The sequence below is a fragment of the Photinus pyralis genome, unplaced genomic scaffold, assembly GCF_008802855.1.
Source record: "Photinus pyralis isolate 1611_PpyrPB1 unplaced genomic scaffold, Ppyr1.3 Ppyr1.4_LG1, whole genome shotgun sequence".
NCBI lineage: Eukaryota > Metazoa > Arthropoda > Insecta > Coleoptera > Lampyridae > Photinus > Photinus pyralis.
The window spans coordinates 34,562,609-34,581,385 of NW_022170249.1; the positions used below are offsets into that span (position 1 = coordinate 34,562,609).

At 36.4% G+C, this 18,777-nt stretch overlaps 1 protein-coding gene across 1 annotated transcript in view; it reads right to left on the minus strand.

Moving 5' to 3' along the window:
• LOC116159997 (ETS-like protein pointed) overlaps positions 1–15,985 on the minus strand; it is a 113,740-nt gene extending 97,755 nt beyond the window's left edge. Inside the window, exon 1 of the mRNA XM_031473112.1 lies at positions 15,862–15,985. Coding sequence (XP_031328972.1) covers positions 15,862–15,981 — 120 coding nt within the window. The 5' untranslated portion in view covers positions 15,982–15,985. The remainder of the gene's footprint in view (positions 1–15,861) is intronic.
• Positions 15,986–18,777: the final 2,792 nt, after the last annotated feature.

Below are 18,777 nucleotides of genomic sequence, written 5' to 3' on the forward strand. Positions count from 1 at the left end.
ATTGGAAAAAAACACGTTGTATTACTTCCCAAGGGGCTTATTTTGAAAAATGTTGATTCATTGTACAAAAATATGAATAATTTTTTTTATTTTAAGACTAATTCCGATATTTATACCTATAATATATATAATATCTTCAGGGGTGGATTTACAGAAAATAGCTAAGATATAATGAAAACGGATTTCGGACATGGGACCAGATTGAGTTTCACTACAGGAGTACCCTCCGTCCTCCATTTTTTAGTTACAACTAAACACATGAGAATGCCTATGTTCTGAACGGTTCTGAATGAAAAAATTAAACCCATGACGCACACATTGATGCATATACGAGTGTTTTGCGCTAGGCTCTAACAAAATTGCACCACAAATGCATTGTTTATTACTCAAACGTCCAATTATCGGAAGCCTAAACGTAGATGATACTGATGGTGGGTTAATTCTACTATGCAAGAGGAAGAAAGCGTCTTCGGCCCACCGCCTACAGGCCTACACAACGATTCTGGTTCCAGTGTTTCTTAGCGTTTAACGCCCTTTAAATCATTTCCAATTTTATTGCGCTATCGCATAAAGTAATAATTAAAAGAAACAACAACTTTACAACGTTACAGTTCTTTGCCTTACCTCTTAAATCAGAGTTACGTAAGAGGTCAGTCATACTCATTCATTCATGTCTGCAGACAAGGCCACCTTCACTATCAGACCTGCTCAACGCTCATTCACATATGGGGGCAGGAAAGTAACAAAGTTTACTAGAATTAATTTTAATTTACACTGCCAACTAGACAAGATTTAAGTGTACGTATGGTGGTGCCCTAATGAGTATGAATAATCCACAGACTCGTTAAATTAAACGAATTAGGCCATTCCTGCGAAAAAATCACCCACACGCCATGTATCACTCATTATGGTCCCTACTGCAACAATTCTTTAAAAAGCGAAATGTATAGATCGATTAAAATGGGGTTACGTAGGCCGGTTGTAATAGCGTATATTTATGTATTTCTTAGTCACACTGTGTATTTTATTCCTTTGGGTGTATGTCCCCTGTAATTTCCATTTACTCTTCAACAAATATAATCAAAATTCACTACTTCATGAAGAACCAGTAGCGTTGATGAAACTCATCAGGCCTCGGAAAGAAATATAAAAATCACCCAATTTTAGTGATAGTTCGAGATTTACTTTCCTTCACTTCCCTCCAAAATGTGAAGAGTACTTACCTCAAAAGTAGTTCCGTTCCATTTCCAACAATTGTATTAATTTATTATTATTGTATGCATAGGGTATGCTAAGTGTACGCTTCTTTTGCCATTGCAATTGTTTAATCCAAACCTTCAGAAAAAGTGTAGCGACAGAAATGGACATTCCTTATTGTTGCAATCACAAGTTGTGTTTGAAACGTTTGAGAATTGATAAAAATGTTGGTTGTCGCGTGAAATTCAAACTAATGGTGAGTTTAGTAATAAGATCATTATGTGAAATAGTGGTGTGGGCCGTAGAGACATAGACAAATTTCAAGCCAAATGCACAACACCAGCACGACGCATGGATGAGGTGCAACAAAGCCATAATTACTAATGTACGCAAAAATTAGTTTGATATACAAATAACCACATTATCAATTATGTAACAGTTCCATTAAAAGTGCCTGTTATTTTAATGCGCTCTCTTACATTCTGGGTCAAAACAAGTTAGGTCACTTGCCAAAAAAGGCACTCCGAGTCGTCTTCTTATCGTTCGTGTCTATTTCTGGAATATTAAGACCGTTACTATCGCTGTACGCAATTGAGGAGCGGCAACATGCTTGTGTCCTGGAGTGCAGCAATTTCTAAATCCGGGCGAGATAGTAAAGCACTCGAATTGTGGTATCCTTTGGGCACTGATAAAATAGAAGCGAATTGTTGTCTGACCGTTGTGAAGAAGTTATTTCGTTAATTATGCCTTCTAAGCATCGATTTGCATGGTCATTTTTTACAATACCTTCCACATGCAAACCTGCGATTTACCACTCATAAAGCCCTAGAGGGTATAATAAAGAAGTTAGCGCTTATGTAATACTGTTAATGGATCATTAAGGAATTATGAAATAAATGTGAACGAATAGGCCAAAAATAAGCTATTTCGCTAATTGATATCTTTCATGTTGTCTCGGAAGAATTAGAAAGTCGGTTGGCCGATTGTATTTCGATGGGTCCCTCGAAAATTCGTCCAATTCATTGACTTGACTACCAATGGTACCAAATTGGACAAACATCACAGAAAATCATCTTCGTATGTATTTAAATCAAGGTCCGGCAGAGGATTTTTGAGGTATCTTTTGCCATAGATGCACTTCTTATAGACCCAAATGAGTTCAAACCTCCCTGTCAAATACTTAATGCATGAAAGATAATCCGCTTTGTGCATTCCTACTTTTTAAGAGAGTGTTCAGAGGCAATGCGGACATATTTTTAAAATTTTGAAATGAACGAAATCAAAAAGATCAACACCACCAAAGAAATGGCACATCTACTCATAATTCAATATCACGGTATCGGCTCTTCTTTTGTGGAAGTAACCATCAGCTTAATTGTTGTATCATGTGGAAAGTTGTACTGCCCCTTGTAGTTTCCGAATAAGACTCCCTTACAATGGTATCTTCCACCGATTCAAAGACTGCTTACTACAGCCAATTGAATCGGACGGTATCCATGGAGGATCTACGATAATCGTGTTCAAGTCAGATTGATCGATCTAAAGCACGACCCAATAAATCTCTGCAGTATTAGATAATGGAAGTCCGCAGACTAACCCTTACAAGAATTGGACTCCAAATGGAAAAGTAATTCTGGGTGTGATCAGGAATAAATGGAATGATGAATGAGTGATCGATTAATATGAGTTCTGGTAGAATGATCTGGTAACAGGAAAAGTTTTGGTCGGTAAGTGATCTGGGAAAAGTTGTTATTTGGTGAAGTGCAAAATCATGCTTTTATAATGACAAGGGACAAGTGAGGAAATAATTGTAGAAGAAAGTTAGTTGACGTTTACGAAGAAGCTGTTGTTTCTCGTGCGTTTGTTGCTTAAGTGAAAGCCTTTTTATAAGGTTGTCCAAGTTACCTGTTAAAGGGAGTTATTTCCATCATCAAAGAGAACCCAGTGTAGTCTATATTAAGATTCAAGTGCCGTCAAAGAAGTCAAGTTTCAGAAGCAACGTCAGTTAGTTTTTGTGTTTCTTTGTGCGTTCTGTCTGTTGAAAATCGCAGTTATGACCGGATATTATGGATTAAACACGTTAAGGTAATTAAGATTTTTTTGAATTAATTGTTTCAATTGGTCGCTTGTTGCGTGGTACGTGTCTTCTGGCCCTGAGTGCCAATTTTTATTTCCGCCTTATTTGATTGATTTCTAATAAATTTCTTTCATCTGTGAATGTTGTAATTAATCGAACCCAAATTACGATAAATAAAAATGAATGTTTGTATGTATAAACGTCTCTTATTTTGGGAAATGGTTGAACATATGCCCGCGATAACTCCCATACAAATAAGTTAAAAAAGGTAGAGATTCTGCCGGTAGGCAATTACAAGCTACACTCATGTAAAAAAAAAGAACAAATACAGTTATGCACTTAATAATAATAATAAATTTCGTGCGTGCCATTTTTCATAAGAATGACAGATGTCATTAGAATGCACAATCATTTGTTTCACTTTTATCTACTCTTGACGTTAAAGTGATCATTTTATCTATTCATTAGCGTACTCATTCTCACCTATGAAAATATCAATTTAACAACTGCTATAGAATAAACGAATTTATGTAATTCATACAGACGCAAATTAGCACATCTATATTAATAACGGGCGATCAAAATTGAGTTGCTGTCGAGTCGCCTTTAGAAATTCAAGCTAATACGATTTACCATGTAAACAAACATTCCAAAGGTGACTCGACAGCAACTCATTTTAAATCGCATAGTATCTGCATCACCGTGCAATTTAAATACCCATTTTAAAGTAACGTGTACAGTAAAGTCTACCGTTGAGTTTGGGCGGAAGGAGTTTTTTATATTGTTTAAATGTTATGAAAACCACTATCGGATATCTGCTAATGCGCCGAATCGCCGAATTAGATTATTTCTTTTTGGTTGTTGTATTTGTTATTATCAGGACAAGGTTAAAAAAATGTACGGAAAGACGTAAAAACAATAGATAGATAACTAATAGATGGCGCCTAAGCGAAATCTACTAGGGTTCTAGAAGAATCCACACCGTCGACTTCAGGCGAGGGGCGAAAAAATAGCCGGTCAAACATATGCCTGCCCGCGACGGTTTTTGATGTAGTAAAACAATTTTCCAAATTCCCACGGGAACGGGAACAGGAAAAACCAGGATTTTATGTTTTGCAGTCCAAAAGAGACTTGACAATTAGAATGTAGGTTTCTTTGAAGCCGTTAAGGTGTACTGAGAAAGAGGCTTCTCCGAGTCCCAGGGGAAAACGGAAACGGGATTTCTCACAGGTGTGCGAAGTTCGCCGTGACTGCTAGTAAACTAAAGTTTGTCCTGTTGAATGTCCAGTGCCGGTAACCGTACTCACCGGCCCGCAGTCCCTTAGAACGTTGTTCAATCTAACCAATAGATTTGTTAGTGCATTTTTTTGTTTTTATCCTTCATGGTACTCTAATGAAAGGTCTCAACGCAAGGAATTAATTTCTAGCAATCATAGCCCTCCATCTCGATCCTTTATCGTGATCGGATATATTCCCTTATATCTCCAAAACGGATTGTCGGAAGAGGGTACTCACAATGGGCGATTGGGACGTCTGAAGAAATATATCCATTGGCGATGTCAACACTTTAAGAGCGAAGATCTCGAAAACGGAGGAAGATATCTATTTGTGAAGTTGAAGCAAATACCTTGACAACGAGGTGTCGGAAGAGGGTACTCATAAAAAGCAAGTGGAACGTCAGGACGAGACATATCTATTGGTGAGTGAGCTTTCACTGCAAATAGCTGCAGATTGGAGTGTCTGAGGATTTTGAATGTATGCCAGGCGTCCCCTAAATGCTTAGGTGTAAAGAGCCTCCTCTCCATTAATCATCTACCAAGAAAGTAAATATCGATAGCATGCAATTACCTTATACATATATTTTACAAAATGCGCTTTGTCTACACAAGAGTTGTGCACAATTTATACTTGTTTTCAATTGTTGGCTTCTTACTGTCCAAATTCCGAATGTTCGGCGCCCTATTGCCCTCGGGCTCTTTTGTCCTGCGGCCGCCTCCTAATGATCGTCTCTGAATAATGCCTTCCAACATGAATTGGAAAATGGCCTAAAACAATTCCTTGTGTGAAATCGAAGTGTGGGAGATCAGTATTCTGCTCTGGGCTTGCCATGCGATAGTTCACACTGGTGGTGGTAGTTCACCAAAAACGTAAAATTTTGAGTTGATCCTTAATGTGTGAATCATCAGTCACTCCAAAAAAATCACATAGAGGTCGAGATATGGGCATACAATGCTCACATTCGAGGTAGTTGCTGCAGAGATGTGCTATATTTTATTTATTTATTATACAGAGTGGCCCAACGAGAAGTATACAGAGGGCTTTTAGCGTATTAAATTTAGAAATTTCGAAAAATCCTCGAACACGTCAATTTTGTATTCGAGGGGTACAACTTTTGGAATACAAATTACGAACCCAAGTCTTCACCCCTCTACGTAGGGAGCTTAACCCCTAAAATTTTAAATGGAATCCTATGGCAAATGGCACATTATTTGAAAGCCAATTTAATCGTGATTACTAATCTGCTTTGCTTTTTAAATTCTATTGATTCGTTTCGGAGATATTCGCATTTGAAATGGTTTTTTTCTAAAAAAAACCAAAACAAATGCGATCTAAGTCACCTTGTATTAAAAAAGGTTTAAATTGTGCAAAAAATAACAAATAACTTTAAACACACAACATTTATTTCAATAAATGCTCGAATTGCCTTCCGCCTGCTTCCATGCAATAATAAAGATTTGATTCAAAACGCTGCCGTACATGTTGCAAGATTTCAGGGGTAATCGCTCGAAGTTATAAATTCAATTGTTATACCATAGTGTATTCTATTCTTACACTATGGTTATACGTGCTCGCAACCCTTGTAATGTTCCAGGCGGAGTAGCATAAACTTTATTCTTTAAATATCCCCACAAGAAGTAATCTAGAGGACTTAAATCAGGGGAAAAAACCATTTCAAATGCGAATATCTCCGAAACGAATCAATAGAATTTAAAAAGCAAAGCAGATTAGTAATCACGAGTAAATTGGCTTTCAAATAATGTGCCATTTGGCATAGGAATCCATTTAAAATTTTAGGGGTTAAGCTCCCTACGTAGAGGGGTGAAGACTTGGGTTCGTGATTTGTATTCCAAAAGTTGTCCTCCTCGAATACAAAATTGACGTGTTCGAGGATTTTTCGAAATTTCTAAATTTAATACCGTAAAAGCCCTCGGTATACTTCTCGTTGGGCCACTCTGTATTTATTATCCCTCTCTTGTTCTGGGTCCTCAACAGGCTTGCGCCCAATTACAGAGCTATGTCGACGAAGAGATGATGCGGTCGTCAAGTACAATTTCAACAAGAATTCATCATCTTAAAAAGACGCTTTTTTCCTCATATACATGAGGTAGGTATAAGAATCATTCACATCACTTTCTAGTGCAGTGGTTCCCAAACTTATTTCATTGGCGCCCCTTTCTGAAAACTAAAATTGACGGCCAGACAGTCGGACGGACAGGCAGACAGCAATACAAAATTATAAACGATCTCGAGGATCGTGAATAAAACTATTACAACGTATAAAAAAATGTTTACCAAAATTTAAGATAAACCGCAATTTCCTTGTTGCAAGGTTGCAGTTGAAGCTTTTTCTGTATGCGCGCTTTAGACCTTTATTTCGTTCCTAAGAGATTTTGTGATCTATTTCCAATTTATATTTATTTGCATCTCGCGTTTTCGCTATATGTAAAGACCGATCCATTGGACGTACAGAAAATAACGAAGTATTTCATCAATTATTTACAAAGCGGCGGTGAATTAAATCAAAAGGAATCCCAGTAAAACAATAACGTGCACCAAACTGTCTACAAACAAGAAGTAATGTACAGACAATGAAGGCATAAATCAACAAAGATAGTTGCTACTGTGGACGAAGATGGAACGTCAGCAGATGCGTTTTTCAAGCAAGACCACTTCAGTTCAGTCATCGGCCTTAACTTATGACAAGGACGCAGGGGGTGGTGTATCAAGGAGAGTCATACCCACGGGCACAATCACATTTGATGTCCACTTTTTCTCGATAAATTTCATATTTTTAGAAATAATTCTTGGCAATCATAACGACTTGGTTTATAGATGCATTGTAAATCTATTTTAACGTTAATTATCAATACTTACGCCTTTTTTATCATTTAAAGTACAATTATAATTATCTCTTAAGCGTTTAATTTGTGAGTAATTCCTTGTGAAATAATCTTTTTAATGTACCATGTAAATTATATTACTCCACTCCTTGCATTATACGATAGTAATTTAGTCAGTTTATTTTAATTCGCCGACTGCATTTTCTTGCCGCTAGCAGTAGTAAACATGGTTAACGTACGTAAAAGTAATACGAGTATGTATTGGTCTCGGCTAATTAATTAAAAAAGAACGATCGAGACTGCAGAGTTAAAAGCATAACCGAACATAAAAATTTATGTTCTGTTAATTTGACTTCTGTACTGCGTGACTGGGCAACCTGAACCAACAGGTAATTATGTTCGTGTCAACAACTTATTACGTGCATCTAATGGATACGCAAAAAATCAGTTGAACAACCCGATTTTGAGAAAAATTATAAACAAATGCAGGAATTTAATATCACACATGCAGCATGCTTTAATGGGTTAATTTTTTTTTAACTTTCATAGTTTTGAGTGTTGGAATATGCAAATGATCTACAACTGTAACATAAACAGACCACCCCTTCTTAGCCCTTGGTGCCATTTATGTGATTTTTTGACAAAGCACTCATTGAGGATTGTGGCATATTAAGTACGAATTCACAATTTTGAGCTTTTGAGGAAAATCCGCACGTAAGCAAAATTGAGCCAAACACATGATGTAAAACAAACATGACTCTCCCAGACCTACACTGAGAAAAATGGAATGCTTGTTTCAATAAATTTTACAACATTGAGTACAAAATGTTGAAGCAATGAATACATTTATCCGAGAAATGTGGCTACTAGTTGTATCAAACTGGGGATTGTGATTCTTTTAATCACTTTTTTTTGTTGAGTTTATATTATTAAAAGGAACTCTACTTACGCATTGATTACAAAACAACATGAAATTTGTTTGACTCGATTATTTTGCTTTTCGAATCAAGCGTTAGACTTTTTTCTGGGAACATTCAGGGATGTGTGATTTGATAGCGTTATTATGTTGTGACAATACAAGGGCGCTATTATTCCAACAGTCGCTTACACTCCAATCTACAGTACCTATCTGATATTTCCTCCAAGTAAAATAATAGTACTGTGTACAATTATTACAACTTTCAAGGAGCATCTTACATGTTTCATCCAAAGCACAAAACAGTGTTGTTTCAAAAATAAACGCAGTTCAATTGAAACTAAGTGGATTGAATGAAGTCAGCATAATGATTTCAGAAACAGAAACTCCAATGACAGCAGTATCTATACGCATTGACGCGACGCGAACTATAAGCATAATGAAACAGGTTGTTGAATAGGGATTGTGGTAGTGTTCGTTCAGTGCTAATTTAAAATAATCTAATTACCTATCTGGACAATAAATCATAAATTCATAACAATTGTAAGTAGGTACCTACCCATACTTAATTTCTTATATTCCTGTGCACATTTTTTCTGTTGTAGAATCGGAACAATTGCATTAGGCATATGGAAAATTTGTTCGTATTGTGATGGGAAACGAATAAATTCAGTAGAATAAAAACAAGTAAAATATCTTGTCCTACTGAATATATTAGTTTTTCTCCTTTAGTTTAAAATCGTCCTGTACCTATACCATTGAATGCCTATACTTGCCTATAAATATATAAAAATCATATTTTCGTTTTGTAAGATTGACAACAGTATAAATAAATAAAATTAACAGCTTTACGTATTTCACTGAATCACCAGTACCTATTTAAATGGAATAATAACAATCATTGGTTCAATTCTAATACAGCATCGATCTAACATTGATGAACGGTTGGTATAAAAATGCTTCAACATTGGTTCAACGATATTGTATGTTTGAATGAACATCAAATTGCATTCCTTACAACATAATTATTTTTGGTTTAAAACTTTAGACTACTAAGGCAAAATATGAAATATATGTTGAGTTAACCAATTACTATTATTTAATCAACTGATAATATGACTTCAGTTGAATACCTTTTATTTAACAAAATTTCTATTTTCGTACAATGCGTATATTACATTGGCCATATTTAACATCAAAAACTGTTTGAGGGAAGTATTTTCTGGTTGTTTCAACTATTCATTTTTCTCAGTGTACGCGCATATGTCAGGCTTTCCGAAAACAATATATCTGTCATCAGCCGATAAAGTTATCTACAATTATAAGACACTCAAATTTCAGGGTTAATCTTTTCATCTCTTAGCGTTAAGGGCGCAACCTCCGCACCTTTAACTTCCATCAGAACCCTGTTCAGAACGAATCTTTCCTTTTAAGAGTATGATACAGTATTTCGTTCAGACCGTTTAATTTTCAAGATAAAGCTACAAACACGCTCCCTGTCTATGTTATTGAAAAGATGAACGATCATTCATGCCTCAGTGTATTCTGAAAACATCGCATAAAAACTATCCATTTAGAAATCAATAAGATTTTTGGAAAAATGGTTGCCTATTATCTTTCCCACAATATTTAATAATCTCAAAAAACGAGAACTATCCTTTAGTATTTTTAGCGTATTTTCCTCAAAGTGAAAAATCGGTATTGGCTGCACTTTGTCGTCCGTCCCGTTTTGTATTGCTGTCTGTCTGTCCGTGTGCACGATAACTTTGTGTAGAGACGTCCGAACGGGCCAAGGAGTTATAACCCAAAAACTGCCCAAACCTCCAAAAAGGGTTGCTTTTATAATTCTTGTTACAAAGAACATATATGAATGTCCGGTTTTCTGTGTTAGTAAATATTCCTTAAACCTCAGGTAACTATGCACTTATGCATATTAAACAAATTCCGCATGCGCAACCCATTTTTTTATCCGTTAAGATATTTCAATGAAATTTTGTACGTAGGCACCTCAAACAAAATTAAAACTGATGCCGATCAAAAAATTTGTTTTGCGCAATGCTAACTTTGATATGCATAGACTGCACAATGTTAAGTTTCTTATTTATACAGATATTCTTTTGAAATTTTAACCAGATTCGTCTAGTCTTGGTAAACATATCGCATATTATTAACCAGATTTAATCATATGTGCGCTTCACACACTGCGCATTGCTAAGTGCCCTAAAGTTACTCGCCGTAAGGCGAAAACCTTTTTCCATGTTTTATCTATTGCCTCGTTTTTTAGTATATAAATTGCCGTTGTTTGAAATATGTAAAAATAAATTGATACATCACGTAAGACCATTACTCATTAAATCAATTAACATAGAAGCAAGTTAAAAGTTTTGATAAATGTTAAAAATGTACCGATTCATCAAAAGTCATTATTTTATTTACTACACCCAATTCAATTTCTCCCTCCTCGACACAACATATTTGAGTCTCAGTGTAGAAAGTAGACAAAAACTCGACCAAATTTGCGTCTAAAATACACATAATCCCTTTTCGTCATAGTCAATTTGTTACCGAATGTGACAAGATAATGAATGGTCGGCCCTAAGAAGTGCATTCGCTTGACGATACACGCAAAGGAATTTCAGACCAAAATGTTTTTAGTTTCTCAATTTATTTAAAATAGCTTTTGTGTCAATTTTCCAATAGAACACTCTTGTACCCATTTAACGATTGGCTATCGATAGGACAGTAAATCTGTAGTATTCACGATAGGTAACTAACTCCCATTTACATGCAATAATGTCTTCTTCTCTCATACATCAAAAACTCGGCATGCATTTTAAACATGAATAAATTAATGAAAATAATAGAAACGCCTTTTGAATTCGTATTCGAAGCAAACGCACAGACAACCATAACACATAGTTCACTAATTCGAATAGAGAAAATTGGAAGTCATTCTATAGCTAATAAAACGGAAACATAGATACACTGTATACCTACCGGATGCGTTTCGTATAATTACGTTAAATTGTCGTACCCTTAAATTAAGTTTTAAAATAACGCCAAGCGTCACTATTGGTTCCGTTTTTTTCTAAAGGATTTCTTTTCGCTCATTAGATTACTTCACGACTCATTTACATTCCACAAGTACCCAATGTTTCCGGAATAGTACAAGCTATGAAAGATTGAATTCAATTTGTAAGATGAATGACACCTCTTATTTATGTCCATTGATAAAAAAAGTGTTCGGGGTTTTTTATGCATGTACGCATAGAGGTATGTAATGGAAAAAGGCACGTGATAGAAATCGTAAATGGAGATCATTTGGATGGATATATTTCTTGCAGACGTCTCAATCGCCCTTTGTGAGTACCCTCTTCCGACAATCCGTTCTTTGATAAGAGGACAGACAGAAGGGCTGTCATTGGTAGAAAACGGTTCCTTTTGTTAAGACCTTTAATTAGAACACAATGAGATAACATTAATTTTTAACCCCTCCCTGATCTCGAAAAAGAGTCACACGGGAAAGTTATAGTTTGTATAAACCAATTATTTCGAAGAGACCTTTCATTAGAATACCATGAAGGGACCCCCCCGCCCCCATTTTCTAAAATTTAACTTGGCACCACTAAAGGCATGCGTATGCAAAATCTGACACCTTCAAGGTATAGGTTACTTACTGCATAAAGTCCAGGACCATTTCCCTAAAAGTAGGTCGAAACGGCAGAAGTGGGTCCGGACGGACAGTACAGCATTCAAAATCCAATAAAAATGTATAAGGATTCTTTACATTTAATTAGAGTCGTGGGAATATGGACTCCTAAATTTAAATGTGGCGGTACACAGGATAGGATTTTGTTTCTTTTTTGAGCGACGACGCGTGTGTCCATTTATCAGGATATGTTACTAGTCAAAACTACCAGACGTGAGCAGCCAAAAACCCCCATAACGTTGAAGAAACCAGCTTGAATCCTTTGAAGATTGGTATTTGGGTTGGCATTCTAGGAAGCGTACGGTAGGTCCAATTTTTTTCAATGATACCGTTACTGAAATACTGGATACGTTACTGAATCTACTTCATGATGACGAACCTAGACAAGAGTATTTCCAGCAAGATGGTGGAGAAACCCACCAAAAGTCACTCTTCAGTACCTACAACCATGGCCTACCTACAACAATTTTTACGATGACCGGCCTCCCCGTTCGCCATAGAGATGGAAGAATGCATCTTAAATTTGTTTACTCCGAAGCTATTAAATAGATTAAATGTATATATCAATTTCATTTTTCAAGGACACATCGACGATTTTAGTGTGATATTTCCTTTCAAATGGGCAAACGCGCTTTAAACAATTGTGAGCCTGGCGTTACGCGTTTTATTATATGTTTACATATTCAGTCATTAAAGTACAATTATTATTAAAAAAAAAATAAAATAAACGCATAGAACATTTTTTTAAGCCCATCTATTCTGGTCGGGAAAACCTGCACCAGCACGCGCGAATTGTAAAGCCACGTTGGTTCTGTTTCTTCTTGTTATGCTATTACGATAATATGATTAAATGTATATATCTTATCGATAATGAGCCGCATTTTCGTTCCTCGCTGCATTTATGAGTACCTACCCATACCATTTATATACGTAAAGATTAAGATTACATTATGCGGTTTGATGGTCGTATCACTATCGACTATAATCGACGATATCTTTCAAAATAAACTAAGCCGAACGTGACCACAACGCCGACTGTTCGAAAATCCAGGCCCCTCATACTCTGTCCGAAACGTGTGCAAGGGACACTAAGCCGAACGTGACCACAACGCCGACTGTTCGAAAATCCAGGCCCCTCATACTCTGTCCAGTGTATGAGTTTGCATTTTAAAAAGTTTAAAAAACATTTCCTAAACCTACAAATAACCTAATATCCAAAGCTGCTTTGCTTCACACTCCGTCCAGTTTGATTAAGAATTTTCGTATGAGTCTGTAGTTCGAAAAAAGTTAAAAAAAATATTCTGAACCTACAATAACCTAACGTCAAAAGCTACTTGGTGTTGCACACCGTCCAGCTTGATTAAGAAGTGTTGTATGAGTCGACGTTATTATGGTCACGTTCGGCTTAGTGTCCCTTGTTCACTTGTCGGCGATGTGGGCACGGTCGGCGTAGTGTCCGTCGGCGAAGTGGGCATGGTCGGCGTTGTGTCCCTTGCACACTTGTCGACGATGTGGGCACGGTCGGCGTAGTGTCCGTCGGCGTAGTGTCCCTAGTCGGCGATATGGACCTTCAAAAAATCGTGTCGGCGTTGTGGGCATTCGGCGAAGTGTCCTAGACCCGGTTGCACATCGAAAACAAAACGGAATCATTTCAGTTAAGGATTAATAATATTAATAATACTGATATGTATTATCATTTGCATTTGGAACGGCATTTTTTTATTTTGATCGTACAGTTTCGAAAACATTCCTTTGACATTGAAGCTTAGACCAATTTAAAATCCAAATCGAATTTTTGCAGTTTTACAGTTACAGACTTACAATCTCGCAAACATAATTTTAGGGCATTAAATTTTGCATTGAATGAGACCAGACGCAAATTTTTTTGGACCACCCCTTTCCATACTAGTGCTCATCGACGCTGAACAAATTTTACATATCTATGAAAAACTACCTTTTGCCTCCGCGACTTCGTGCGCCCATAAACATTACCATCTGTCTTAATTCAGTTTTTCTTCGTTCCCGTGGGAATTTCGGGAAGTGCTTTCTGAGTACACATTAACACCTACAAAGAAACTCACGTTTTAAATGTAAAGTCTATCTTCCGCAGACTGTAAAACGTTAAATCCCGTTTTTCCCGTTCCCTTAGGAATTTCTTAGTGCTCGCCTACAATCCCCAAGGAACCTACATGCCAAATTTCAGCTTTCTACGCCCAGTAGTTTCGCTGTCTTATTAGTCCGTCACGGATACCGATACGGTGAACCACCATTAAATTTTAAAACATGTTCACTTTGTAGGACGAATGCAAGTGATGATTTTACGATGATTTTATTTCCAAACAACTAAAAGTAAATGTCCATCGGCGGATTGCTGTATCGTAACCACTAAAGAGTTTGGACTAAATGTTTTGGAAACTACAGCTGCCCGAGGAGACTAGTGTGCAGCAGAAAGCACATTCCCATTGGGAAGTGATTTGATTGCCGATGGGGAGAGGCATGGCCTAATAAGAGAGAGAGGTACCATCAGAACTGCACGAGAAAATTTTTCTTACCTGTGCATTCAATAAAAAAGAAAGATAGATCCCAGGATGAAGACATCAGACTTTGATAATTTTTTGTTCAATAATACATTTTTCTTTAATTTTATAAATTGCTATTGTTCAAAATATCTTTGAAATAAATTGAAATTCGAACTTGAACATATGAGCTTGTTTTGCTTCCTGGATATGTCTGTAAAATATTTCTCTTTCCTCATCGAATCACCATGTATAAAGGTAAAGGAAAGACCAGATTTCAATATAGGTTACTTTAATGATTGGTGGCAGATCTACAACATCTTTAACTGATGACATACTTTATTTTCCCAACAAAATCCTTCCAAATAAAGACTTTTAATTACCACTGAATACCGCATTGGTACAAGACGATACCTAAAGATTATGGAGGTAGGTATACATACGTTAAACTTCTACGAAACAATTATGTAGGTAGGTACTGAGGACAAACGATTTAATTAAACAGTGCATTAGACCAAGATAATTTGCACCGGAAGATGTGACCAGTAAATACATCACCGTGCCACAGGAAGTGCGCTCATTCTCCCTTGAACAAGTGGTTAAAGGGTGTATCTGATACGTCAACAAAAGTAGGGCTTCCAAGTATGTAATCAGTCCTTTCGATAAAAGTCGTTCCAGCGATATTAAATATAGCTAGTTCTCAACAGTTTGTAGTATTTAATCAAAGCGATCCATTAAAAGCATACACATTTGGACTAAACAAATACAAATCTCCACTCCACTATACAGACTGCATTATAAGAAAGTTTTTGTTCATTACAATTACTAGGCGTTTTGAACCGAAACCGAAAGAAAATGTGCAGCGAGCATTTCTTTACATTTAGTAAGTTTTTGAAACAGTTTGGAAAATACACAATACAGTAGGATATTCAAATTACATTATACTATATTATACAAACCTTTTTTGGTACCTAATCACTTATTTAAATACTTACATTACATACTTGTAGAATATACGGTCCAATGAAAATGCGCGATATTTGTTGCATTTTCTGTTTCAGTATATTATAGACAAGAAATTGACAATAATCTCACAATATATCCTTCTATATGGAATATACCTACTGTGATAATGTTGCCAAAAGCTGTCTCCAGATCATAGATCTGAAGCGAAATTGTACCAAAGTGCGATACGTTGTTGGTTGTTCTATTTTCCAAGATTTTTTATAGCAAAAGGGGGCACGTTTCACGTAGATTTGAAATTTAGGGCATTGCAGGAACTATTTCAACTTTTAAAATGAATGAATAATGCATATTTGACTTACCTTTGCAATAATCCGTTTACCGAAAGTAACCCTACGTTTGGGTTTAGTAGGCGGATTGGGATCGTAAAAATTCTCCTCCATTCCATAGTCGTGAAGATCAAAGCTATCCAACTCCTCCATCTGTAACAAAATCGTATCGTAAATGTTTATTAGATTCACCAAAAAATGCTGACACAAAATACGAAAATGCAATGCAAAAACCTATACACACATGGGAGGTATTTGATAATTGAACATAATATCAAATAGAAGATTCTTTTTTCATTTGCACGATGACTCATCCGAAAAACTAGGACGACAGCCCTCCGCCCACAATCTGACGGAATGGTGGAAAGAACGAATCACAGGTTGTCTCATTAGCGTGACTGGAATCAGTATTTGCATTTGATTTTAATGCCGAATAGATCTGCAGTACATCACGAGACAAAGTCCAGTCTCGGTACTCTTTGGTAGGGAAATCCGGCTGCTATACCTTGCGATTAGAAATTCGGCAGACCCGAGAAAACGGAAGTAGTCAATGACGAGTACGTGAAGAACTTCCGCCTCAGAATGGCAGCCATCCACGAAGAAGTTCGAGATGGAATTCAAGTGGCAAGCAGCAGAATGAAGGAACAATACGACATTACAGGACACAATCAGGAGGTGATCTCGGATTGTCCTCGAAACTACAGACCGATGGGGACGGCCCTTACAAATAAGAATCCATGGGTTGATTTACCGCATCCAAAAGACAGTGAGGGGAAGAATTATGGTAGTTACATAAAACGATTGGCGTCATATGCTGGCCAAAACAAAACAAAATTATCTCTGAAACTTTAGAAGGCCTTTACGAAATCGTTTTGCGATCCCCTTTTTGAATGTCAAAATTCTACGTGGAGCCTAGTCATTTTTAAAATACTTTTTTGGGAATATTCTTGCAATTTTGATATTATTTTCAAAATCTTTTATTTAAGAGATCAGTTATTGACACAACGCAAAATTTCAATTGTGCTCCTCCCCCCCCTTTCCTTCTGTAATCTTTTAAATTGTTTAAATTATTGCAATTTTTTGAAACAATCTTTTCAACATTATAATGTTGAAATAGTAATCATCGAGTTCGAGATCCCTGGAGTTTTAAAACTTTTTTAAGCTGTACTAATTAGGATCTAAGTATGTAACCTTTTTGTGTCGTCAACATTGCCTTCATTAACTCATTGCAAAGTTTTTTAAAATCTTATAGTAGCTTATAGCTCTGGCGCCTGAACCAAGAAAAATCTTGACGATTAATGTGCGCATGCGCAATGTCAACTTTCTTATTTAAAGAGATCTTTTTTTGAAATTTTAACCCTACCAGTAAAAATTTTTTTACTCGTAGTTTTAACCGCAGATAGTTTTTGAAATTTGAACGAAACGTGTCGCATATTTTAAACATCAGGTGTGCGCATACTAAGTCTATTTGTAAAAGAATATTTATGTTATTAACTTATTTTCCTTTGTACAGGATGGTTTAAATTCTTGGTTTACTAGTGGGAGAAATACAATGTAAGGTTAAATGGGGGCAAAGTTACCCCTTTTTGTGAGTAAAAAACGCTTTTGAAATTTTTGAAATATCTTTGAAAATAACTGAAATATCACCGAAAAACTGAAAATGCCAAGTTTTGTTCTTATTTTCCCTAGCTCAAACCGTCGAAAAAAGATGGTTCTCGTTAGCACCTTCTATGGGAACTTATTTTTCGAATAATCTGAATCTGTTCGGAATTTCCATAGCCCGCTAGATGTAAAAGCTACAGGTTACTACTTTCTTATGGGCGTCATATTGGATTTTTAGAGTGAGATAGAGGACAAAAAAAGAAAAATGTTGTTAGCAGACTCTTTGTCTGTTTTTTTTTGGAAATTGTTTACTAATTTTACCTAGAATATTTTTGAATTACCTATGGTTACATTATCGGGAATCTCCTGCTGGAGAATTTTTTTTTTACTTTGGGACGCGAACCCAAACGTGAACGCGAAGGTGAATGCGAAGCCGAACGTGAACGCAACCTCAAACGTGAACGCAAACCTTCTATTTCAGGTATCGTGGCTTCGAATCCCAAAGTCAATAAAAAAAATGGCTCCAGAAATTTAATCCTCCACGGGTCCAAGGTGGCGGTTCGGAAATAGCATCCAATATTGTGAGTTCAAAATGGCATCCAAGATCGCGGGATAACTACCGAAATACCCCGGGGCCAACTGCGAAAATAGCCCCGAGGCGCCAATTACCGAAATACGGCAACCTGTGCCATCTGCCGAAATCTCGCACCCTGGACCAGCTGCCAAATTTTGATTTTGCACCCCGGATCAACTGCCAAAATTTCACCGGGACCAAAGACCGGAATATTTTCCCACGGTCAAGTGCAGCAAATCTACTGCTTTCGTATCAAAATTGGTGCATTATAGCATTTTTTTCATTCAGAATTTGGATTTATTAGCAAGTACACGTTTTTGGTAAAGATATCAAAAATTTCACCGACGCGCCTACATGATGCAAAATGCAGCGCCATGGATGTTTTCATTTTTAATATTTGCGTTCGGACCGTCCGAGGGTTGAAATCGTAGTACTGATATCTATCTCATAGAAATTTTGCTCGTTTTTACTATTATGTATTCCATTAATTGAATTTCAGAGAGGTTTTGAATGATAGTTAATTATTAAACAAAAATGAGCCGCCGGCGATGCATTAAAAATTGAGTTTGTCCAAAATATGCTTTCACCAATTGTCGATTAAGAGTTATTGTAATTAGTGCAATTCAACTACAGTTAAATTCCAAGTTATTGTCAATCAAACAATAAATAAATTCAGAAAGTGCACTTTGTTGTATTTTAAAGCGAAAGCCCGCATCAAAGAAAAAATGTACTCCATTGTTATATACAATGTACAGGATGTTCCACTTAAACGT